Raw genomic sequence first — 26,694 nt, forward strand, 5'->3', positions numbered from 1 at the left:
TTCTCTGTGCAGATAAATCAAATCTTTATTTTCACTTGGCAGCGTCTTTAAGATGAAAAAGGTTGAAACCGTTAGTGACCAAGTGTTGCACACGCTTGGCATTTTTCGGCAGCATGCTGCAACTACGAATATGTGCCACACGATGTCGCTATTACACTGAAAATGGGGAAATGTCTGTATGTCAAGCACATTAGCCTTCCCCCAAACCAACCCAACACATGCGTTCATAAAACTCGTGTGTGTGTGTGTGTGTGTGTGTGTGTGTGTGTGTGCGTGTGTGTGTGTGTGTGACGCCACAATAGAAGCATAGGCTCAGTAAACAGACAGCTTTATCTTAATTCAGAGGAGAAATTAGGAATTATTTTCTTAATGCTGCTTTCACAATCCTTCGGGCTATGAAAGGATCAACTCCATTAGATCCAGTAAAACTAATCATCTTTAAGCCATTGTGGAAGTCACAATAAAACTAAATCCTGGATAATAACACCCTCACTGCTACCTTTCTGATCTATAGCCTAACTGGTTGACCACCCAGTCAGGCCCCAGTATGTTCACATTTTCCCTGGTTAAATAAAGGTTTAATAGAAGAATTAAATAAAATGAAAGGTTGGCATTACAGAAAGGTATTGTGTAAAATATGATGTAGGTCAAGTTTTATTTAGTTTTTCATGAAAACGTTTAATAAGCAATCCTTTAGTTCAGTCAATGGTGTTACCTGTCTCGGATAAAGCCTTTCTAAAACTTTGTCAGGGCCGTTAGGATACCTTCTCATCTTGTTGTTGCACATGCTTCATAGTAATCAGTGCAGTAAAAACTAAAATGACACAAAGCCTGATGTTCAGATTATATGACGGCAGACTTCGTTTATTATTTTTGTCCAAACCTTTAACCATTCTGGGCTTTAACTTCTTCTACTGCTCTGCCTCGTCCTCTTCTTCTTCTTTCGTCATCCTGATAATTGCATTGAAAAGACTTGTTGCCCAATGAAGGTCTAGTACCGAAACGTTTGTTTGCAAGTTAGACAGTGTGCGGGAGTTACCTTTAAGTTTATGATGGACACATTGCTCTCCTATACGCACCTGTCTTGTGAAGTGGATGTGCGAAGGGTTTTTCCATATTGAAAAGTAAAGTAATATAAAAGTCCCTTCAACTTGTATTTTGCAGACGGTTGAAGTTATTCTCGCAGTAGTCTCCAAGCATAGACATATCTAGTTGTTGATGGGTCGGGGTCCCACATTCTTAAAGGAAAACATGTATTCCTACTTTCTGCTTTGCTGCTCTTTTTGCCCTGTTTTTATCCTTACAATGTATTTCTTACTTCCAAAGTGCTAAATCATCAGGTCAAATCGAGGACGTTTCAATTATACCTCAACATAACAGTATAACTCTTAAAGGATACAGCTTATCTGATGACAGGAAAAGCACAACTTCTATATTATGTACTTCATTTACACCAATTTTTGTAATGCAATCCGAAAACTCATCCATATATTTAAACTTTGTTTTTGTCTTTCTGTGCATTACTTTCTGATTACCGAGCAAAATGCAAGTTTCTTTTCCCCTTTCCTATATCCTGTTCTTTTTCAACAGCACTTTCCCTTCTTTGGGACTTTGATGAATTTGAGGAAAATGAACCATCTCCTCCTTCTCCTTCTTGGCCAGCATCATGTATACCCTAACATTTTCCCTCCTTCATTCACTTTTCCCCCTCAATCTGCAGATTTCTGGCGCAGTAAGGCATCATGTATTTTCCATGGGAGACTCAGCTGGCTGCTGAGCATGCAGGCCCAGGCCTCCCACTTCCCCTTGTGCTCCCTCTCTCTCTGCTGCTGATACTGTACATGCACAACAGATAAACATAGAGACAAATGCAATTTAAAATCCAATGAATGAGATCTGTTAGATGCACAAATGCTCGTGTATATGAGTCCTAAGTCTGTTTTATTAATATTGTAATTTAGAGTAACTTGAATGACGACAGAAATTTTAGAGGCCTGAAACAATTTCCTGCACAGATTTGGGATTTATCACCTGCAGAAAATATATAATCACAAAGACAGACCACATTTGGAGTAACTATCAAAACAGGGGTGCTAAATGACATCTTCAGATTGATGTACAACACCCTCATAACCCACAGAGCGTGACTTACTGTGTACTCAATGCTACTGATTTAGTAGCACGTCACACTGTTAAGATGGATTTCCCAAAAATCGCAGTGAAAGTGTCATTTAGGAAAATATGTTGGTATTTTTGTGCCACCCCTAAACTGTGCAAATGATGAGTCAGGGAGTTTGAATCCTATTTGTAAAGCTCGTTATCAGGTTACACACACACACACACACACACAAACATTTGCTCGGCTGTTATCTCCTCTCTGGCCCCCATATGATAATATATAAAACTCTGCAATCTAAATCTGGAAACTTACATAACATAACATAACAGCCTTTTAAAAAGTAATGGGTTTAATAATGTCAGCATTAGCATATATCATCCCTAGCTGACCACATGGGTGGTCTCTGCATTAGCCCATGCATGATCGCTCTACAGTATCTCACTGTATATTAGTGTGTCTCTTTCTTGTGTAAACACACAACAGTAACAAGACTCCACCTTTCCTGATTAATCTGTCATGTGCATTACAGTAAAAGCAAGACCCTGTATTAATCCTCGTTGCCAGGGCTACACGGTGCTGTGCTCCTTTCGTATGACATCATCCCGGCCTGAAACAGGACCTTGGGCTGTTCCCCAACAGAGGCCCTGTCACACTCGGCCTCTAGCGACCGAGCTGAGGTTTGTTTACCCCTCTGTGTCGCTACTATGTCACAGCGGGACATTTCCTCTCAACCATAAATCTATAAAGTCCTGCATGGCTTGCAGGGTCGAGGGGGAGAACGTCCCTAAACCCCAAGCCACGGGGAGAGGAAAGGTGTGTGAGTAAATATATATATATAAATCCCTCATCAGGGTCACTGGTGGTGGTGGTGAGGATGGCTAGCAGCCAGATAAGCTGCTTCTGCTCTTTTCCTCCCCAGACTCTCTCTCTCCTGCTTGGAAGAAATGTAGCATTATCCAGACAGGGCCCCTGCAGCAGGGCCCCCAAGCACAGAAGTGCTGTCCAAGACAACATGCAGAGGCCAAGAGTCTGGAGACTGGAAGCTGGAGAGGAGAGAGCCGTAGATACCTCCTCAGACTGTTTACGACCACCTCCACTACAGCCAAAAGCAGCCCCTGCATTGCTACATTCACTTACTATTTCTTGCTTTCTAGCAGGACTGTGCCAGTAAGAGTGAAATAAGATTAAAGTAGAGCGATCGCTAGAAAATGAAATACGTTTTGACAGTTTGCATGGTTGCATCACTCCAACCAAAGGTCTCTTTAAGCAGCTCACACTGACTTTGAACTCCCTTTCCTCAGTTACAAAATTGAACATGAAAGATACAATGTCCAAGTTATATTGGAAATGAAAGAGAGATTTTTGTGGCCTAATTGTTTACATTTCGTAGCAACCGCTTATCCTGGCTTGCTGTTCTTTTCATAATGTTGGCATGATCTAGATATGAGTGTTGTTGCTTCACACTGGATACCAAACTACAATCAGATAGAGGCATCATGTGAAGCCTGATATTACCATGCATGCATCATAGAGAATGAATTATTATGTCATTATCACTGGTTTCAGTGATACGTAACCTCAATGATCTGGCTTTTGAAACTTCTTTTGAGTCATTGAGTCAATCAGAGTTTAAGGTTGCATGAGGATCAGCAGATTAAATAAATAAACAATTTTAAACTACCTGCAGTGGATGATGTAATCCCTCTATCAATCTTCATGAAGTAATGGTCCCTATACAAGAGGACAGATATTTGTTTGAAGTAATAAAAAAACAAAAAACTGGGGACAATTAAAGGTAGTAGGAGTAGTGTCTGTATAAAAGTTCTTGGTGGACCAATGAGTCACAGCTCGCTATTGGACAATTACCTAAAAAAGGAAATTCATGATTTAACTGGACTTAGTTGGTACTTTGTCGTAGAAACCTCGTATAAAGCGGTTCAGCTGTAGTAAATCTGTTTATGAACAGGAAAAAAATCAGTAAGGCAATAGTATGAAAAAAGTGATGTTTGCTGTATTGAGTCTGTAAATATGCAGTGCAGCTGAGAACAGTGAACTGGAAACAGAGATTTATAGATTATAATCTGTTTTATCTCATCATCTCGCAACACTTTCACTTTGTCTGCAGCAAACTACTTTGACTGCTTATCAGGATGAGACCCGAAAGAATAAAAAGAAGGCATCGTAACAAGATCAGTTAAAATGAAAGTCCTCATAAATAAGGGCTCTATAGAGTTTAAATTCAGCCCATACAGCAGGGGGCTGTTAGGATGATTCTAAGGGCCCATGACTGATGGGGGCCCTTAGAAATATTGGAAGAGTAGTTCATTTCTTTTCAATATAATTTTTTTTTTTTTTTTGTTAATGGAGCCAAAATTCCCTGGTGGTGCCCCTGGCTAGTGAATATCTTCAAGTTGCAATGGGGTTGCTCCTGTTGACTTAGTCATTCTAGAAATCATCATGAGTTGCTACAGCAGCATGCACAGGCCTTTCTCAAGTATAACCCATTAACTGTCTCAACGGGTAGGCAACTTACAATATGCCAGGCTGGCTTGCCACAGGCTACAAGCTAGGCTTTTGTTACACAGTGAGTTTGGACTACAGTTCTGCTCAACTTCTGGCTGCAGTTTCATGCAAAAATTGACTATTGTGATCACTATTATAGACTCTGTAACCTGATCTACCTATGAGTCATGAAGACAAATTATTGGACCAAAATGAGCCTTAATTTGAATGATAAAGCTCCTTTGTCAGATTGTGTATATTTCTAAGTGACAACGTTGCAGATGGTGCCCTATGGAAAGCTTACAAAGGAGGTGTTTGGGCCAAAATCTATTGTAAATGTATGTAAGATAATATGTAGCTGCCTTATTGAAATGCAATTCAGGGGCACAATGACCTTCAGTAAAATTTCAAATCTAGGTATATTAAATAATTCCCTCGGCACATCAAGGTCAGACCAGTGGTTCCATCTGATTTAGGTCTAGTGGGCTTAATTATAAAGTAGCATATTCATACTTTTTTATTCAGACTACACAAGGCCATGACACTAGCATTAATAAATTATGGTGTGTGTGTGTGTGTGTGTGTGTGTGTGTGTGTGTGTGTGTGTGTGTGTGTGTGTGTGGTTATGACTAAGTTTGGAATCTAAAAAGGGTTAATTAGTGTTCCTATTTGCAGTAGCAGTACTTTTGGCAGTGCAGTAGGAAGACTAGGCTGTTTCTATCATGGAGAAAAACAACAGAGACTAGCTGCTCATTTCTAGAGGCATTTTAATTGCTAGAATTCAGCGCCAAGCTAAAATGGTCTCAACCCAGCTACAGCATGAGAAAATAACAGAAGCTGCTCCCTTTAACACCTCTGAATCTATGCTGCAGAATAATGTTACTGGTCAAAATGCTCTGAAATATAACATACTTACATCGGGTGCACTTAACAAAACTAAATCCTCTGACAATTGTGACCTAATAATAGTTACTTGTGCATCTGATTCTGTACACATCTGAGTTTAATCTGCTCAAATTCTTCCCTCCAAAACTAAATCCATCTCATAAAAACAGAATAAAAGACTTCATTTAGGGTTTCAGAGGCCCTTCATGTAAAATGATATATCCAAAAAACGCCTACCCCTTTAAGTATATCAATGTATTAGCGTTTGTCTTTAGACACAGAGGGTCAGAGGTTGCCGTGGTTATAAGGCTTCCCTTTTGAAAGTGAGTGTCACAGTGAAGCACTAAGTGACATTCTCTGAGGTGGTTTCCTCCTTTCTGGGTGCTGAGAACTGGATGTAAACAGTTCCAGCTCAACGAAAGCCGCAAAATAATAAAGTTAAATTGAACAGAGGCTGAAGAACAAGACCAGTTCTGTGTATCTCATTTATCCACTTATGATCATGTAAACTGTTCTGAATGTCTGATTCAGGTTTAATCCCCTCCAATTTCTTTAACTTTTTTTATTGCCTATTTATTCTCTTCTTATGTGTCAGAGCATAAGAAGCTTAAGGGGGACATTGCCCAGAGCTTGAGTCATGCTACTCATCTTATGATGCCACTTTCAATCTTACTTACTAAATTATGCAAATATTGTTTGAAATAATTGATAGAGAGTCTAACACTTAACAATTGACTTACTATTTCAACTTCAAATGTTCTAGCTGTCTATCATTCATTCTTCATTGCTGTTTCCAGTTGGCTGCCACCAACAGGGGCGTAGACTGACCAAAGAAGGCAGAATAGTCAATTATATAACTACCACAGCATCAAAAATACTGGCAACTGAATCCTTTCTGTCATGCTTTATTGCTTCAGTGCAAGGTTGTTGTTGTTTGGTGTTTAATACTAATATTTTACTTAAATGGCTTATTTCAAGAGTCACTTCCCACCCAGCTCTGGGTCATTCACAGAATTCATCCCATGGGGCCGCCAGTTTGGCTCAGTGTTTGGAGTGTGTGCCCAATGTGCATAGGCTCCACGGCCCACACAGCTGTCCTGGGTTTGAGTCTGACCCTTAACACATGCTGCATGTCCACCCCCACTCTCTCCTCCCAACACGTCCTGCCTCTCTTCACTTTCTTCTTAGAATTAAATAAAATAAAGTGCCCTAAAAATATCATAAAGAATTCATCTCCTGTGGACCAAACCATTCAGGATTCAAGATTTTAAGGAATGTTCTTTTTTTTAAAAATGGATTTGTCGGGAAACTTTTGTTTGCAGAGCAAACATACTTTATGCTTTATATGGACCAATAGCTTCAAAGTAAATATTGCACCATATAAATAAAGCCTTTCAAAATGATTCTAGATGGAATGTGCAAGTTCAATCCAAACTTCATTTGGTTTGGGTTAAATTTGCAGAGCAGATATTAAACATTTACTTTTAGGCCTGTAGGTTCACTGATTTAGCTTCAGTATTTTATGACAAAAGCCATGAACTCAAAAGTTGCAAATCATACTGAAGAAGCTAAATGGCTTAATAGTCATGTAAATAAAATACCTAAAACCTGTATTTACTTAGGCTTATGACAATATAGTAAAAAAAAAATAGACTCAAAGATTTCCCAACATGTAACAGAGTAATACTGTTTTAAATGAGGGATGACTGGTTTTCAATACCGCTGCCAAAGAAACTCCCACAAATGTCCACACGTCCAATGTTTATTTCATGATAAATATGTATGTTTATTTTTGTGCAGCGTTCCTTTCTCTGGCTAGAGGCTACACAAGAGACTCAATTCACCTCTCTTAAATCCTCAACACTTGGTTTGAATTATTCTCCTAACAAGAATTTGTCTAATGCACAAGACAATCATGTCATTAATCTGTCACTCGCCTGGCTGTCTTACATGTTTTTGTAATGCAAAAGCACCAAAAACATGTGCTACTAACAGTTTACATGTAGTTCTGTCTCTTACCTTACTCACTTCTATGTAACAGTATTTTTTTCCTCTGAAATATATTGCCTGCAGGGACAATAGATTGAGCGGGTAAAACAAAATCTCAAATGTAGCTCCACAGGCTAAATGTTATTTAGGCTGACCAAGCCAAAACATGTTTGCATAGCGTGGTCAGCACAACAGGAAATATGTGGCTTTTGGCCAAATTAAGCCAAAGTTATCAGGATTCTGAGAGCAGATACTAGACATTTTCATGGAGAATTAAATAAATATGAAATTCACAATATTCTAAACACAAAATGAAACAAATGGTTAAAACACCAACTATGTCCTGAACTTCTGACCTTGTGGGCTGAGGAGTTTTTATTATGACTTGACTATTAAGCATAACAGTGAACTCTACTCAAACATATTGAATTCTTGATGCGGTAATCATTTAGTTTATCATATTTCAATGACTCCTTTATGCAGGAAACATGTTTATCATCACCTATCAAGTCAAGAATTGATTTTAAACCTCAGATCCTGTATCAACAGTTTAGAAAGGTCCAGTATAATTCTTTCATAACGTCAGTGACATGTATGTATACATTAAAAGAAAACAGTACAAGTGTATGTGTATAATAGCTTTATTTAAAATCATCTAGTTTAGAACCTATTGATGTAAACTTAATAAAAAAAGCAAACAATTTGAATTAAACAAACAGGAGATTGGACAACCAGTGCCTCCTCAGACGCATTAATTCAATGAAGCACAATAACACATGGAGCCACATCGCCAGCTGAGAACCTTCGGTTTCCATGAAGCTGGAGGGGAATCAAATACCATGACGTTTCTACATCCTCCTCTGGGCTGTTAGTGAAGCTGCACACATGATTTAGATGTAGGGGTTCAGGGGAGGGGGCACACAAGGCACTTCACCACAACCAGTTCCAGCTGTGTCTTGTTGTAAATCTGTGTTTTAAATGTGAAGAAGTCCACAGGGACCCAAGTTCACCATGGGATACCCCACTCCCCTCAAAGTACCCCACCTTTTCTCGAGTCCCTTCTCAGCTTCAGGGCTTCACAATCACAACCAGGTGAGAGTCTATTCGTCTTCCTGTCTTACCCCTCCTATCGGGTTTGCGGTCTGTCTGATGTGTTGTCAGGGGTCTGCATACGAGGATTGTACAGGAGATCTTACTCCCAAATTAACCCCATCTATCAGCACAGGAAGGGGAAAGGCAACACAGACCATACTTTGAAGTGGGAATGGAGCAGTGTTACAAACTTCAAAAACAGGGTAAAGTATGTAACCCTTTATCGTCACAACAGCCTTTAAAAGCCTCGCCAAGGCATCTGGATTTTGTTTGGACCTGGAATTGGATCCGTTTGTGTGCCGCTAGTCTAAGAGGTCCCGGGCCAAAGCACATTGTACAGGTGAAATTAAAATGTACTGTACCTACATGTGAAATACAAACACACAAGCATATATATATATATATACATCCTTCACACAACACAAAACTCATCTTATAGCATTATTATATACAGTATTTGTGGCTCATAGTGGCAAGCAGGGGTGATTGCACAAAAACCTTAACAGCACTCCAACCTTATATGACTAACTAAAGAACTTCTGATATTTCAAATAAATGAACCATTTTCAAAATGGTTGTCTCGTCCTTATTTGATTAATATTAGAAAAAAACTTTTAAAAAAATAGAAGGAAAGATCGATGCCATATTTCTTGACATTTAATTTAAAATATAGTAGTGGTATGACACATAGATCTGTTCCAATGGTTTCTACCTCTGCAGTCCGTTTAACACAGGGGAAACCTCAATGAAAAACACCACAATTCAATTTATGCATTTTAGAAAAGTATACCTACAGCCGAGTGAGAAGTAAGACTCTTATTTTGAGAAACTTGGGTAGTACTACAACATGTCACTTAAGAGACAGCAGTAAGAATAACTACTGGGCGTAAAAATCCACTGAGAGTGAATTAGGGTTACAAAGCCTGAGTCACCAGGCATGACAAGCCTGTATGGTCACTTTATAAAAACATTATGTTGTTTGTCAGAGTAGATCCTCAGACCTGTTTGTGAGGCAGTTAGGAAAGCAGGAAGAAACAATTTGTCAGGTAATGTTAGATCATTGAATGATGCTTCTAGTCTGGATCATGGTAAAGTCCATAAACGGTACATCTCTGTTTTTTTGAGCAGAGTATGTGTGGCATTCAATTTCAAACAAATACAATTAAAAAATCGAATATATTGTGATCTGTTTGCCAATTTGAAATAAAATGTGTTCTTATTTTGACACACGCTCTTCCGGTGAGGCGCCAGACTAAAGGTGCAACTACATGAAGCTAATCCACAAACAGTGCCTTAACCAATATGTTTCACATCCTTGTGTTTTTTTGCTTCAAATATTACATTACAAATGTGGTTGTCTACATACAAAATTATAAAAACATACCAAAACCTTAATAAAACTCCATAAAATCAATAAACTCCTGGCGATTAAAATAGTTGCCTCTATTGCGAAACCCACTCAGCATAAAAACCCAAATCTAAATATCCCAGATTTGGGCAGAATTCAGGCATTTTAAGGCTGTTTCACCCAATATACTTAATTGTGGGGAGCATTTTCCCTGCAAACACAGCCTGAGAACCTTTTTTTAAGGAGGTGGTGGCATAGAGGCACGTTAAAGTCAGAATAACAATTGTCAGTTGGCAGGAAAGGACTCATAAAGGGATGCCCATGTTCCTCTGTTTCTGCTGCATGCAGCTAACACACATTAGCCACGAGCACTTAGTGTATCTTGATATATCATAGCTTTGTTGCTGTGGGTTTGGAGTCTTTCACTTAATGCAGCTTTACGCACATACACTGAAACATCAACAATGATGTCTTAGGAATAATATGCCCCTCTCTCTCTTACAGGAGAAAAGGAGGTCATTATGGCGTCTTTGAGAGGGGGCTCATGCACCTGCTGATGAGATGCACCCCCTCTCAGTCAGTCCAGTGGTTGGGGAGAAGGAGGGTGGTGTGAGTGGTTGACAAAGAGGGAGGGAAGTAAGGGCTTAGAAGCTGCAAGCTACAGACCAGGATCCTAACTCAACTCCTTTCTAAACGATATACAAAGGTCAGAATTTATAAAAACATTCTAAAATTTGACTTCTCACTTTGCATCAGGAGTCTGCAGCGGAGTCAGGAAAGCCAATGACCCAGGTTATTCCCTGAACTACACACTGTTGATTGCACAATAAAAGGTTGAAGACCCAGATTTGGGACCTTATCACTTTAGGTTTAGGGTCTACAGCCTGCAGCCTTTGTCCCCTAGAATCAGCCCATATCAAACTGTGCCTGGACTGTGGTGATAGTTGTAATGGTTGCTATGGTCAGAGTCCGCAATCTGCAGGCTGGGTTTCCTCTCTGGCTCATCGCTATCAGCCGTCTCTTTCCTGGTGCAATGTGGAGGACGCTTCTTGAAGAAGTCTGACACAAAACGCACCTGCAGAGAGTGGAGAAGAAGGGAAAAATACAGGAAAAGGAGGTTAGATTTGGTCACTGAAGGAAAAATGTTCCCACAGAGATTGGAATATTTGCATGTGAAGGATACAGAGGAGGGAAGGGGCTGGGCTGGAAACTGTGATTACATGTGTCTGGACAGGTCTGTGCGCAGCTGGTGAGTGACATACTCACACACATCTGAGAGGAACACACAGAGAGCGGGCACAACCCCTGTAGGCCATAAAACACTATGCCCAGGAGGGTCTCTAATTGCACACAGCACGTTGAAGGCCAAAGGCGCAGGCTGACTTCACAATTAATCATACATGCACAAACACACTCACACACACACATGCACACACAACACAAGGAGAATCACACACACTACCATTCCAGAATTTCCACAAGGCGGTGCTGACAGTGGCTCATTCCAAACAGGGAATTGGCCAAACAATAAAGTTCCCAGCTGGGATCAGTGAAAACAGTGGACTGATTGCCTGAGAGCATGCCAGTGTGAGTGTGAGGTTTTGTATCCAGTCACACTGTGCTGCTGTCACACTTCACTTCCCTTAGTCTTCCTGTTTATATAAATTTTTACATCAAGATTGAAGTACAGCTGAAATATAGGATCTATTGCAATGATTTGGCTTTGAAGGGCGTATCATCGACAGAAAGTTCTCATTCTTCATCACTCTTAGGACCTAGTCAGTTCCACATGTGTTTGCTTTTTTCTCAAGCCAGAAACCACAGAAGTAGGACTCAAAGTTACCATGTCATCAAGTGAGGCTGTAGCTACTTCACAGAAAATGATATGTTAAAAAAGGTTTTTAATACTTCTGTGTTTAAAGAAGAGAACAAATGTAAAGTTTTCAGCTGACAACATCACAGTATTTTCAGTGTATAAACTCATATTTATCTAAATAGGCGTTAGCCTCAAAGCATCTTTACACCCAGAACACACCAGATGTTACACGTTATATCATGGACATAAAATGTAGACATTTTTAAATTTGACAATGTTGTACTTGAAAAAAAAAAGAAAAAGGTTGTCTTGGAGACTCACATTAAGTACAGCAATAAGTGCTCCCTGCAGCAGCCCCATCAGCACATCACTCCAGTGGTGCTTGTAATCAGAGACTCTGGTGTAACCCACATACACCGCAAAGGCCACCAGGAAGAACTGGATGGTGGGCCGGAGAAGTCTTGCCCACTTAGCCACCAGTCTGGCCTGCACGTAGAGCTGGACAGGGAAATAGTGAGTACGAAAAGAAGAGGAAAGGTAGGGTGGGGTGGGTTGAATGACGAAAAGACAAAAAAAAAAAAGAGATAGGAGGGGTAGACATGGTTATTATTCAGGGGTTCCTTCCTTTTGTAACAGCTTGCTTTAATACTGAAAAAAAGGTGTCATAATTGGTGTTATCTATTTAGATAATGTTACACAAAAATGTTGTCAGCAGCAAAAAAAGCAGTAAAATAAAGACAAATTATTCATTTGTACTGAAAAGACCAGCATGCTGTATCATCAGGTATAAGGGTAGACACATATTTAATTCAAACAATAAAAAACAAATGATGATAAACACAACGCCTCAAAATGTATTCCTGTTAAAAAAAGGTGTAAAGGACCACTCAAATTGAAGTCCTCTATGGACTGAAACCACCTTTTTTTTACTGGAAGACACCACTTTCCATAAAATTATAAACCTGGCAACAGAACTGACTTCTCTAAGCTTCTGCTGGGCTGCTGTTGAAGGTGCAAAAAAATTGGCACTGCCACACTCTGCATTCATCACTGTAAGACACATGCTGGTTATTATAGCTTAGCTCTGCTTGCTTGCACTATTTTCCTGGACACTACCTTAAGATATGAAGTCATTTCTTTCAAAAACTGTTTTTTATTTTTTATTTGGACTGAACAAAGTGAATAGTTTGGCCTTTTGAGCCTCATGGTCTCACACTGGTGCCTGGCTTTTAGCACAAAGAGACGAGGCCAAGGGTAATGAACTGTATGGGTCTGGAAGACAGAACACAGCACATGCTTTTTTCCTTGATCATTGCTGGGAAAAAGTCAGCAGAGGCCTCCAGATCACTTCTCTCAGTAAACACATTCTTCCTCTGAACTCTTGCCTTGTTCTTTTAAAAGTCCACAGGCACAAACTGCCTCTTTGGGCCTTTTCTTCTTCGCAACAATTCTGCCTTTAGTTTAGATCCAAATGGAGAAGCAATTTATCAGATGACTCTTTGGGCTGTTAAGCCTGATTCATGACTTTATGACTTCATATTTGTAGGGACATAGCAAGGAGATTATTCCATGTTTACTGTACACAGAGAGACATGTTTATATGAGTTTTGAGCAGAACTTACCGCTAGGAAGAGCATGCAGTACATCCCGAAAGAGGAGTGGCCAGAGTAGAAGGACAATCTGAGGAAGAAAAGTCGTCTTAACTTTGGAGTCTTTTGGGCATCATTTTTTCAGAAAATTAACTGTGCTCCCAACCATGAGCAAACCCCTTCTTTTGTTTCCTAGATCACCAGAAATTATCCTGTTATTACAAAAAAATCAGATTATAATTTTTTTCTTCTCAAGATAATGACATAATGAATCTGTTATTATGTAAAAAAAATCCCGTGATAATTAAAGGAATAAGTCCAGAGCTTGAGAAAACAACTCTAGCTAACTCGTTTAATACAAGAAAACTAGAATTGTTATCTGCATATAATGAGATAAATAAGTGGAGATCTCAAGAAAACTATTGGAATTGAATCATATCACAGGAATAGGAGGTAAGGAAAATGTCTGGATGGATGCACTTTTGCTTTGATCTTCTGGATAAATCCCACACCAGAACATTGACGTTAATGTAAAGCATCAATTAAACATATTTTCCCTTCAATGCACAATAACACAAGTTTAATGTGAAGATTTTCTCCCCCTACCTGGACTCTGTGACATCCTGAGGCCTGCCTGTGCAGTTGATCACCTGCATGTATCCGGTGCAGACCTTGGGGGCACACACGGTCATGAAGTTGGGTCTGGGGCGGCCGATTGTGAACTTGGCAAGGTCAGTGAGCGACTGGCTGACAGCTGCTCCAAACAAGAAGGTACCCACTACCTTGTAGAGGGCAGCTACATACTGGTTAAAGTCAGAATTTGAGTAAATCTTCTTGCTGTAGACCAGATAAGCCTCTCCAGAGCAGATCTAAAGGAACAGGCCAACAGAAGAAAGAGTTTAGGGATATTCAATCAGTTAGTATTTCATCTGCCTCATTAGAATTAAACTATTTTTCCTTTTTATACCTTAACACATTGCCTAATTCTTTGAGGCAATTTAGTAATGGAGCGAACAGCACAGGATGTTGAAAAGTGACCACAGCTCCGTTAACTTTCTATGATTTATGGCTTTTTTGAGGTGGGACTTAAAAAGCCCTCTATGACACTTACAATGATGACAGTGCAGGAGATGGTGACCGCCGCCAGCATGCCATGAGTAATGGTGTCTTGTTTTATGGGGTACATGATGCTCTCATCGTCACAGTAAACCCCTCTTATGTAAGGCTTAAAGACGAGGGTCATGATGAGGCATGGCAGTGCCGCTGCAGAGAGAAACAAACCAGAAGAACAACAACAGTTTATTGAGATGGATTAGAGTTAACCTATTTGGAGAAGTTATGTTTTTGCTGAAATGATTGAAGGAACAAAGTTAATCCAAGTCTAAGGAACCCATATTTAGGAAAAAAAATGTTTTGGAATAACACATTTGTCTTGGTCTTGCAGATTTTCAGACATGACATCATTCCAAAGCAGGGAAGTAAAAATGTTTCTCTAAGCACAGCTAAATTGTTTTCTCTCTCTCTCTCTCTCGCTCTCTCTCAGGTCTCAAGGTCTGAAACCCCTACGCTGAAAACAACCCACAGGGAGAAAATACATCCAGTAGGTAAATATCAGGGTAGAAATGCACAGCAAGGAGCTGAATGATGCCAAGGAGTGAATAAACATGAACAAGACTGGACACAAATGACTGCAAACACAACACATACGAGGTCTGAATAATGTGGCTGTTTGCAAAACAGCTTCCCAAGGCTCCTGTGAGCAGGGCAGATGTCCTTGAAATGTTTGTAAAAACATCCTTGCAAAAAAACTATTCACACACTCTCTTCCTCTTATATTTTTTCTGACCACACACACACACACACACACACACACACACACACACACACACACACACACACACACACACACACACACACACACACACACACACACACACACACACACACACACACACACACACACACACACACACACACACACACACACACACACACACACACACACACACACACACACACACACACACACACACACACACACACACACACACACACACACACACACACACACACACACACACACACACACACACACACACTACAGGTTGTAGTTGTAAATATGTGTATGAGTAAAACTTCCAATTTTAAGACGTGTTCTTTATAGAGTTGTACTGATAGATACAAGCAGTTGAATACATTTTCTAGAATATATTTTGCTTGTTCTTTTTGCCAAACTCCCCTCAAGATCATCAGAGAATGATAGTGTTTAAAACAGATTTGGACTAACTATGTCAAACTGGGCCAACGAGAAGCAAAACATTTTACAAATACTGTGAGACCTTCTGTGGATGTCACATTTATTTTCCAGGCATGAGAAGTTGTTCAACATTTTGACCTATAAATGGTAAATGGACTTGAGCTTGTATAGCACTTTTCTAGTCTTCGGACTACTCAAAGTGCTTTTTACACCACAGGTCACACTTATCCATTTACACACTGATGGCAGAGGTTTCTAAAGTGTCCATCAATAATTAGTCATCCATTCATACACATTCACATGCTTCCATTGCAGCAGCAGGAGCAATTTGGGGTTCAGTGTCTTGCCCAAAGGACACTCTGTATGTGGCTGTTAGAGCTGGGGATCTGAACCCCCGACCTTCCTGTTGAGAGGCGACTGACTCTAATCGCTATAGCAATTGTCCCTGGCCTCTAACTTTTTTCAACCCCTTTTTGTGCCAACAATTGTGAATGTATTATATTTAAAAGATATACGTGTTTGTAATGATTTGTCAAAGTTTTCTTGCCATCCATAAAGTCTTTGGTATTTGAGTGCTTTCAGTGAAGAGTGTCAAGCAGAAAAAAAGCAATACCAAAACATTAGCCCTGTATTTTGTGACTGGTATCAGTATTTGTGACATTTAATAAGACATGTTAATAATTAATTTAAGCATGGAAATAATTACGAGTTTCAGTCCCACTGAGGAATGTACTCTTTACGCCCTAATAGTCCACCACCGACACTATCCATAACATGCAGACAGACAGTGTTGGGGCCACTGTGGAAATGCTGTACCGCCACATTCTAAACGCAAGAAAAACAACTGAGAGCACTTTGAAAAGTGCTCTCACCAATAGTATTACATTCCTGTGTAAATGAGCAGTGCACCCCTCCCATTCTTTTCAGAAAATGTCTGCAGCTGACATAATTCCAGGAGGACTTCCAGCGAGACTGATGGAGACTAAAGGAAAATATACAACTGGATGGTGGATCTGGGCTCAGCTGCGCCAAGCATGAAACCTCTTATGATTAATATAGAATAACAACCTACTGTAAATGTTTGAATACTGAAAAAATAAAAAAACAGCATTTATGTGCTTTTTCAAAAGCAGTTCAAAAGATGTGGTGAATTATTTAAATGTTTTGGAATTTTAAAAAAACTTCACAATGCATGCCACAAAAAAAAAAAAACACCAATGAATACAACTGCTGAAACCCTTACTGGCAGGAGACATAAAAAGGTTGGCACCCCTCTTGTGTCTGTGTGGAAATGCTTCATCCAGCAGCTAGTTAGCTTAGCATGAAGACTGGAATCAAGGGGAAACATCCCTGGTGTGTTTACAGTTATAAGAATTTTCTTTAAGGTGGTTTATCAGAAAGACTGTAAAAAAGGGAAACAGCAAGCCAGGCTTTTATAAAAAGGTACAAAATTTGCTGTCTGGCAGAGAGTTACCTGAAAAGATTTGTTCCTTCATTATGTCTGTGCCCTGTGAAGCTACAGCCCGCAGTTAGCTTAGCTTAAAAGACAGGAGACAGCTAGCCTGGTTCTGTTGAAGGGTAACTAAACACCAGAGCTTTAAGCCTTTTTCTGTTTGTTTTTTAACCCTGCCTTTTAGAGTGTTAAAAGCAACAGAACTGTGTCTGATAGAGATAGGGAATAATAATTCATCCCTTTCTCAAATGCAGATAAGACTTTTCCATATTTGACTACAGTGTTGAAGTGAATTATCACACGTTGTTTTTTATCATCCTGTTTGTCTGCTCGACTGTAAATGCAGCTCCTGCAAGGTTGGGTTACCATGAGTCACATGCAGTTATGTGTTTATCCTTTAGAGCTCTATTGTATATTCTACTCTCAACACAGAGCTTCTGTTTTGCTGCTGCCCTCCTTTACTGAGCCAATAAGGTTCTTTGTCTGTATGGTGTCTGTGAGGAACATGTGTGCTGTTGGCACAATGTCTGTACTCATCTAATGACACCTCGGATAGTACGATGTCAGACAGAAAACAGATTCACACTGCATGTCATTGTAAAGGAGTCATTGCGTATGGTTGATAATTGTGAAATGCAGCAACTATAAGGGACATTTCTTAGTTAATTAGCAACTTAGCAGTAAGGGAATTTACTTATTTAGTGACAGAGCCAGGCTAGCAGTTTCCCCCAGTGTTCAGTCATTATGCCAAGCTAAGCTGCTAGCTGCTCTGTTGCTACATATTCACCATACATACAGATATGAGTGTGATATCAATCTAACATTTTGCCAAAACCTAATATAGCCTACCTCCCAAATGTATAAGCACTGCTTTGACCAACTTAAGTGGAAACAATGAATACTGAACTTTTGGCAGTAGTAGCAGCTGGATGACAGATGTCCCTGCACAGCAACTTCCCACCACACTATCCACCAGGCGTATGTTGGATCTCTGTTTATAAGTCCATCAGCCATGTCAGGACATGGTAGACTTTGTTTAAAAAGTCTTACTGTCTTACTCCTCAAAGCTTCCTCTTAGAACCACTGAAATCCTGTTTGTCCCAGCAACACAATATGGGGTCTTTTGTGTTTAACTAACATCCTGTCTTCCGGGAGCAGCAGTGATATGGATTTACTGAAGTGGCTTTTAGGTCATACATCTGTATCCTGCATCCTGCTTCTAGCTGTCGAGAAACTGATCAGAATATCAAGAAAAAAAAACTGCCTTTGGTTTACATTGTTGAAAAATTGTTGAATCTCAATAGGGCAAAATCATATATGGTGTCATTACAGAGTTATTAGCCTATTTGGTCTCTGACTAAAGGTTCCGATATATTCTATAAAGGGCTCAATATCTCCACCAATTGCTTTGTTTGAAATAGAGGATTTGATTTGGGTGGGGGGAAAAAAAACATTTGCAAGGAGTTCTGAATCCTGAAAGTTTTGTTAAATATCTTAAATTTTTTATTTTTTTTTAATCATTTACAGTCTATTTAAATCCATTATGGCTGGGAGGGAAATGTACATCGCTTGTCAAATATTGAAACAATATTTTCAAAAGCACAACACTATCAGGCAGTTTGTATTACAAGATATGAAAACAACTGTCCATGGTTGGGTTGGTGCACAGGGTTGGATCAATTGCTTATGGGAGACATGTTAGCATGAAATCTGTCTCTATTCAACATATTTTGTCAGCCAACTAACACTTCTAAATACATGTTTCAATGTTTGTTTGAGCACCACCGCAAAAACAAACTGCAACTACAAACAAAGCAAAGACAAGACTTGTTTGACTGGAAACAAACACGTATTTTTCCTACATAACAGCAAGTTTTGTATAAGACCAAGCAGGACAAAGTAAGGGTGAAGGTTTATTTACTAAATACAGCAATGATGAATCTTACTTTTTTTCTTTTATATAGTTTTGAGCCATTGCTCCCACTGGACAGGACAGCTGTAGTGAAACAGGAAATGCTGGGAGGAGAGAGTGGGGGATGGCATGCAGAAAAGGGCCAGATCGGATTTGAACCCACAGCCATTGCGTCTATACTATAGCCTCTGAACATTGAGCGCTCTACATAAGGGATAGCATTAGGCTAACCGGCGCCCTGTGAATGTTACTTTTAAGTGGCAGAAGGACTTCATTAATCCTACAGTGGAGTCACATGGTAAAGTAACTTCAAACTGTTTTATGAACCTTTTAACACTAGCCAGAGCAGAGTCATTAATCACAGCAGAGAGAGAAAACTGAAGTGAAAATCTTCAGAGAAGTGCCAGCAGCTAATGAAACATGTCCCTTTCCTCCACCTAGCAACTCAAAAAAGACTCAATAACTTTTGCTTGTACTTCAAACATCATTACAACCTTGACTATTACTTGTAGGCTGTTTTCTTTATTTAGCCAAACGCTCATGGCCTTGATAGATTTTTTATTTTGCATATTTAATCTGCTTTACCAAACTTTGGATTTTGACAGTTGACACAGTTCATGGACTGAGTGAAGTCAGGGCACCTGGCCTTAAATAACCCTCCCTTGGCTTGTAATAAATGTATTTTTTTCATTTCTGGATTAATGAATTGTGTTGACCTTAGCTTAACAGACATTTTTACAAGTTTGGGTGTAAAAGCTTGCATATAAAATGGTGTAAAGAGTCTGGTCTTCTCTCACGGGGAGAACTGGTACATCCTGAGGTGTGTAGATGTGCCTCCAGAGCAGAGCCTCTGTGAAATATCTGCCAGAAACAAACAAGCCTCTCTTTTAAAAAGCTGACACACACGTACATCCAAAGCATACGGGCAGAAAATAGACCTCTGGGCAGACAACATAGGTCCCCAGACTACCACGAGACAACCCCATAACTGACACTGCACCCGGAGCTGCCTCCACTTAAAGACCCAGTGGTGTCTCTATGTTCAGCTTAACCCAGACATGTACAGCAACATTTATTTTTTTTAACAAGAAAACACAAAATAACATGTGATAAAGTGGTACTTATTTCTATACACCTGCTTCTGCAGATAGAAGGAGGAAAACGTTGCCAGTTTGGAATGCAGCCAGGAAGCGACTGTAATCTCCAGCTGCCAGTCAGAAATCTACCAAACCTGAGCCTCTATTATAAAGATCCTGTTTGAAGGTGCAGGATTCAGGATGTAGGACCTTCCTGGTTTTAGATTTAGAACCCATTTCAGAGGCAATATTAAAAATTTTGGAAGGTTAAGGCTTATAATTTACCTGGCTGCATATTAGCATGTATTAGCTTTAGCACCCCATTGGCTCCCCTTGCTAATAGAGCAATAATAATAACATACAATGGGCAAGTGTCTACTCTACAGGGTCAGAAGAGTATAAAACAGTCCGAAAAGCATAACGGAAGATGTAAGCATTTAGAGACAAACAAAGATGTCAGTGTGAGAACAGATTTACACTCTTTCATTCCTTCCACCCTAGATGATTCACATCCTCCATTCAGTTTTTTCCATCCTTTTCAAAGTCGTTCATTCTTCCCTCTGCAGCTCGATCTTTTCTGTCAGTCATTTTCTTGAGCCCAGCGTCCTCCCACACACTTCTTCTGTTGTAAATATAGAGGCCTCAACCGGACGTCGCTTTATTTAGCCGGGAGATGTGCAATTATGCCGGAGCATTCGGACCACAATCGCACTCTGGGGTTGACATTCGAGGCTTGTCACATCCTCTCTCGGTTCAGTTGTTTTTATATACTTTTTGTCTCCCTCTCAGTCTTTCTAAAGAAAAGTGGACTCCTCAAACTACCAGGATCATCTGGAAGTTCTTGCGACTGGTTCGAGATTGATTCACACCTACTTGCCCTGGTTTCTCTGACATAACCTGCTGCACCTGTAAGACCATGTGGTGGGACAATTATTCTCCTCAATTTGAAAAACATACAGTCTGGAGTTTAATTATGCACATTTTCAAGGCGTGTTAAACCTCTATGTGTGTGTGTGTGTGATGTATGATGGGTGTGTGTGGAGTGTTCTCATGCCCCCGGGCTGCCCTCTTTGGTCTCAAAGTTTCCTTCAGGGTCACAGCTGGAACATTCACTCCTCCGTCTAATTTCTTCCACTCTCATTTCCCCACTGTGAAAGTCACACAGCGAGCATCTTCCAATTAATCTCTTCCTTCCGTCGATAGTCTCTCAAATGAACACCATATTTGGCATCTTTATTTTTGATCACAATGTCACTGTTTATGCCTCCGATGTCTGTCACTTTCAACTGTGGACAAGGAAGGAGACTGGCTTCAACTTCTTCTTTAAGCTACAGTGACTGTTTCCTGCTTTTCTCTTTCTTGCTCCTGTTTGTTCCTATCTTCAACGCAAGCACGCGTTTGTTCAGATGTCAGCAAGAAACATGCAGCACCAAAGCTCTACATCTTAGGTGATGTTACAGACCTTTCAAAGATGGTTTGCGGTAGCAAAACAACCAAACTCTCTTTCTGTCTGTCTCACCCCGAACCCGACTGACTCATGTGGAAGGTATGTGCTGAGCCTACAACCTCCGCCGGCATTGGCCTCTGGAATTCTAAGAGGAACGCCCAACCTCACCAGTCACACCAAATCCTGCTCCTGCCCATTCTTTATTTTTAATCCCCCAGTTTCGCTCCATGCATCATTCACGCGTGCTTAGCTGTAAGCGGTGCAGAAGGAGACAGGGTGGCAAGTGGAGGTTCTGTGAGAGCGGTGGGAGGGAGGGAGGCTAAATCTTGGGTGGAAATCAAAGAGTTTGGGTTTTTGGAGGGGATCAAAGTAGCTCGCCACACAGGTTTAAACCTAAACTATAAAGGTCTGCAGGAGGAGTTCAAGAGTAGAACTGTCATGGAAGATACTGAGCTTATAGGAAAGCTAATTGATGCAGGGTTTTTCTGTTGCTTTTTTAAACTTCTCCAAGTTTGCAAAATGCATCCTGAAACTATAATTTGTGCATTTGAGACTAAATCAAGCTGTTGTTGAGTTTTTTCTCAAAATTGTGCAGAACTCTGGTCCCTGTCAAAAGGTAGTAAGTGTTTGTGTGTTATGGGAGAACACATTTCTGAAAAGAAAACTAAGAAAATCGAGATTGAGACGAGACTCTTTTTTTACCAGACAGTTTACCACAAATCCCCATGCATTTAAGATGATTACCAAAAGAAGACGAAGAAGAAGAAGAAAGAAGCAAAGGCAGCTCAAATGTCTCAGAGGGACAAGTCTGTTTGTTCAAAGGGCTTTAGTTTCAACAATCTGTCTTCCCAACAAAACTGCAATAAGAGGCCCAGCTCCTCTGAGACCCTACAGCTAAACGGCTTCAACAAGCCACTCAAATAGACATCCAGCTAATAGGTCATTCAATAACAAAACATTATTGCACAATTTAATAATGAGAACAATTTCAGCCTTTGGCAAAAACAACAACTTGAATGCTTGTTCTCTACCATATATCCCTAAACAATGTGTCTATAATATTATATCTATAATATTCTCTGCACAATGTGTAGAAAATATTATGGTTTTAAGCTAAATCTCACTTCAATACACTTAACAAATGGAAAATAAAAACAAGCTAGTGTCATCTTTTCGTCGTCTTTTTGCACAATTGGGAGATACAAACTTGAAAATATTCAACTTCAGCTGCACACTCTACATACAGCAGTCCTTGGTGTGTGTGTGTCTGTGTGTTCGTGTTTGTCTGTAATCAATGACATAATAGCCTTTTGACACAACCGGTTTGTCCTAACCTACTTTAATGTATAACAAATGGAAAGAAAAAGTTTGCATGAGAGTGTGTTGCCTTCCCTTTAGGCCATTTAGCCACACACATTACTTATTACTTTAGAGTTTCTAACACATTACTCATAGCTCACAGTTCATTCACATTCATGTCCCCTGCAGCAGCAGCTGAGTCACATTGCTCCTCTGACTCCTATACTGCCTCCACCTGCAATGCTGCACCTACAAATAGGAGGAGCTGTGGGCAGGGAGAGGTTAAAGCTCGGCCTTTCCTCTCTGTGCACTCAGCCAACACCCACCTTCTATTTGTGCTGAGTGTAGACTTACACAGAGAGAGGAAGGGAGGAATACAGGGAAGAAAGAATGGAGGACGAGAGCTGACCATGAACAATAAACTCAAGACTGGGGCAGATATCTGAAAAGTAGATCAAATGTTTCAGACATAAAAATTGTTGAAATTGAAAATTATTCTTTGTTGGCAGCCACATTACAGCAGATTTCTTCTTTTACAGTTCTAGAGAATGGGTTTTAAATGCTCATCCATTTATATGGCCACTTTTAGTTTGACTTGGGTATGGCAGGGTATGAGTGAACGAGAAACTGATACTGATAGAATCAGGATAGGCCTGACAACGATACTGGTATCGATATTAGCATCGATACATGTCTAATACAGATTCTGGCTTCAATATCAGCAATGAAGCTGGGATGTAACCAACACTGGCATCGATGTTCTACATGCCTGATACTGATTGCTATCAGCATCTGCATATACCATGTCTTAATATCAGTACAAGCCTGACACCAATAATTGTATAAATATTAGGATAATGCTACACAAGATTAATATTTAGAGGTGAGTATAGTGAAGGTAAAGAGCTATTGTTGAAGAGGAAAAAAGCTAAGGATTATTGCTGATGTTAGTCATAGAGGAAAGACATTGCCATTGGTAGACTTACACAGGATTTTTTTGGTTTACTATAAGAAATGCAGACAAAACCAAACCGAGTTTCCATGTGGACTAATGGTGGACGTAATTACAAGCTCCACCTTGTAGTTACTACATGACTGGGGAAACCGCACATAAGCTTGAGGTTGATTTGACGAGTGTTTGGGTGAGAGACGTGGGTGGCATCAGGGTGGGATGCTGCTTCCAGACCTGACTGACCGATCGACTAACCAAACCCAGCCCAGACGTTAATCCCAGACATGTGACAGCGAAATGGCTCGACTTATCAGCTTCAGCAGCTCTGTAACCCCCGGCAGGAAGAGGACGAGCTAAAAACTGCACAGCAGAGCACATCCACACATTCATGAGCCTTCGTCCCGGGTCCCCATCCAACTTCATCATCGTCATCGGAACAGACACAACAAGAGGTGAACACATCGCTAACGCCACGATGTAACGCAACACACGTCAGTAAGAGGCTGGCGGCATTAATGCAGAATAAGTCCCACAGTGTTACATTTCACACAAACACATTATCTGAAAGGCTCAGGGAGGAGTTCTTAAGTTTGCTGTTATGATAAGCGTATAGTCGTCTTAATGGAGGATGAAAGGTGTCATGCAAATGGTTATTAAGAACGGCTGATTTTAATATTTCTGAATATGATCATTGATCATAGATTTTGATTCGTTATTTGAAAGTAAGGAAGTATTGTTTTATTTGTTTAATTTGACTAGTTTAAAAGTTGTTTAATATATAAATGGTTTTTTTACATTTATTTATTTTTTAGTGCCAATTTATATATCCTCTAATTGAGCAAACCATTTAACCTTTTATTAATTCCTGATTTATTTTTCAATTAGAAACATGTGAATGAAAAGTTTTATAATTATTGAAAACCAGTGCATGCAGTCATTGCACAGTATCACATCATGTTAAGTCCCATTCATTAAAGATTCAAAGTAAAATATAAATTATGACAACTAAAACCACAATATGTGTCATGGTTGTGATTCACTTTCTAACATCTCATTATTTCAACCATTTCCCAGAGGGTGAAGAAGAAGAAAGTGTTGTACAGTAATGATGTGATCTAGTTACTACAGCAAAGGAGATGAGAAAAGAGGACATGTTGTTCCTTTATAAGTGGTTTAAAAATGACTTTTGATGGAAAACAATAGTCTATGGAGCAACGTGGAAGTCATCTTGAGCAATGCACTGAATGTGGGAAGTGGGAACATTCTTGGGAAGAAACCTGGCAGACAAAATATAGAAGAAGGGCACACACATGCATATCACATTTCCATAAACAAACATTCAGCTTCCCGAGGCTCTGTCAAATCCTGCAAAGTTTTTGGTGAGTATGAGGCATGCAGGAGGCCTGTGGGAGGAAAGAGAATGATATTTCCTCTTTCCACACGGTGCAATTTAATGCCACATCGCTGCCAGGAGTGGACGAGGTTGCTGTTTGGATCTGCATTCACAAACAGATGACAGGCTGCTCTTTTACTTTCAGACTCGGGCATGGGAATCATTTGCATTTAAGAGAGATAAGATAAGATACTCTGATAAAATCGCTTCCGTATTATCCTGGGGATGGTTTTAACTTGTAAATAAACACATTTATTACCCAGATTCCTGAGTTGCTGCCATGGCTGCAAACACAAACACACCCATCGACTGGCAACGAAGTGCAGTCATCACAAAGATCGTATCTTCAACCCGCTGACAACACTGAACAGACAATTCCCAGATAATAAAGTCAGATTATGCTGACGTATAGTTAGACTTCACAACTTACCGACTATAACACACAGCACGTCCACCACTACGTAAAGCTTCTTCTTCTTTAGCTCCTTCATCTCCTTTGCGTTCATTTACTCTAAAATATGACAACTGACGCGAGGATAACTATTTTTTGGGTAGAGTTAAGAAGTCCATGAGCACGCTCTCGCTTTGCAACACAAGTACAGGCTATGCAAACAACCTGCCAACCTGCACTACGAGTTCTTCCGGGATCCTCGGAACTACCTGTGCTGACATTGACAGCGAAGGTGTGGAACTTCCTTAAAAAGACAGCGCGTTAAAAAAAACTCAGCGCTGGATCCGTGCGTCTTCCTGTGCTCATTGCTTATTGTGCGTAGACTACAGAAGCAAAACTGCAGAGAGCCTCTATTTCACAGCGCTGGAGGCGTCGGGAGAATCCAGAATAACTTCTTCTCTCACTCTGAACACACACACACACACACACACACACACACACACACACACACACACACACACACACACACACACACACACACACACACACACACACACACACACACACACACACACCACGCCACCACTCTGGTCCCTCCTCCTTACTGCCTTGACTGGCTCCTCTCTGGCGATCAGATCAGACACTTTTTACGCACAGGCGACGGGAGTGAAAGAGTCAGGAGAAAAATCCCTTTATGGTTACGATGAAAATAAATGTTTTCACAGAGCACAGAGTAATTAGATGAGCGGCGGGGGGGGGGGGGGGGGGGGGGGTCAAAGCCTGACTGCTTATCCCTATGAAGTCATGTCTTAATCAAGCACATGTAAACATATTATTTTACAGCAACACAATAGGATTGTTGCCTAATTTGCCTCCATTTATTCCTCACATCTATCAGAGCCCTGAATGACCTCATCCCATCATGCACCCCAGTTTCCCCTTGAAAGCTCCACAGGATATTATACACTCCAACTGACCAGTTTTGTTGGGAGTACCAGGGCAAAACCCCCCTTTCGACTGCAAAGCAAACAAGTTCCTCATAAAGTCCAAACAGATAAGTCACGACCATCACATCAGTGGGAGGTGGACTCATGCTGATCTCACTTGGTGGGTGACAACAACAATGATATATGAGCCATTTTGGAACTGCAGCAACATCAGCATGAATGCCAGG

The 26,694-nt window shown here is 40.3% G+C and overlaps 1 protein-coding gene across 1 annotated transcript; it reads right to left on the reverse strand.

The window, feature by feature from the left end:
• Positions 1-8,118: 8,118 nt before the first annotated feature.
• plpp2b (phospholipid phosphatase 2b) lies at positions 8,119-26,001 on the reverse strand. The gene is made up of 6 exons (XM_061033145.1): positions 25,560-26,001; positions 14,452-14,603; positions 13,947-14,209; positions 13,374-13,431; positions 12,073-12,249; positions 8,119-11,010 (listed from the first exon to the last, which is right to left on the reverse strand). Exons 1-6 carry the CDS (start codon positions 25,633-25,635, stop codon positions 10,852-10,854), a joined length of 885 nt encoding a protein of 294 aa, XP_060889128.1. The 5' UTR covers positions 25,636-26,001; the 3' UTR covers positions 8,119-10,851.
• Between the last annotated feature and the right edge of the window lie 693 nt (positions 26,002-26,694).

Source organism: Labrus mixtus, chromosome 3 (assembly GCF_963584025.1).
Source record: "Labrus mixtus chromosome 3, fLabMix1.1, whole genome shotgun sequence".
Lineage (NCBI taxonomy): Eukaryota > Metazoa > Chordata > Actinopteri > Labriformes > Labridae > Labrus > Labrus mixtus.

Coding starts and splice junctions, on each gene's coding strand:
- plpp2b (XM_061033145.1), bottom strand. CDS start 25,635: ATGAACGCAAAGGAGATGAAGGAGCTAAAGAAGAAGAAGCTTTACGTA. Junction 13,432..13,946: donor CAGGATGTCACAGAGTCCAG/GTAGGGGGAGAA, acceptor TTTCTTCCTCAG/ATTGTCCTTCTACTCTGGCC. Junction 11,011..12,072: donor CACTTATTGCTGTACTTAAT/GTGAGTCTCCAA, acceptor CACTCTCTGCAG/GTGCGTTTTGTGTCAGACTT.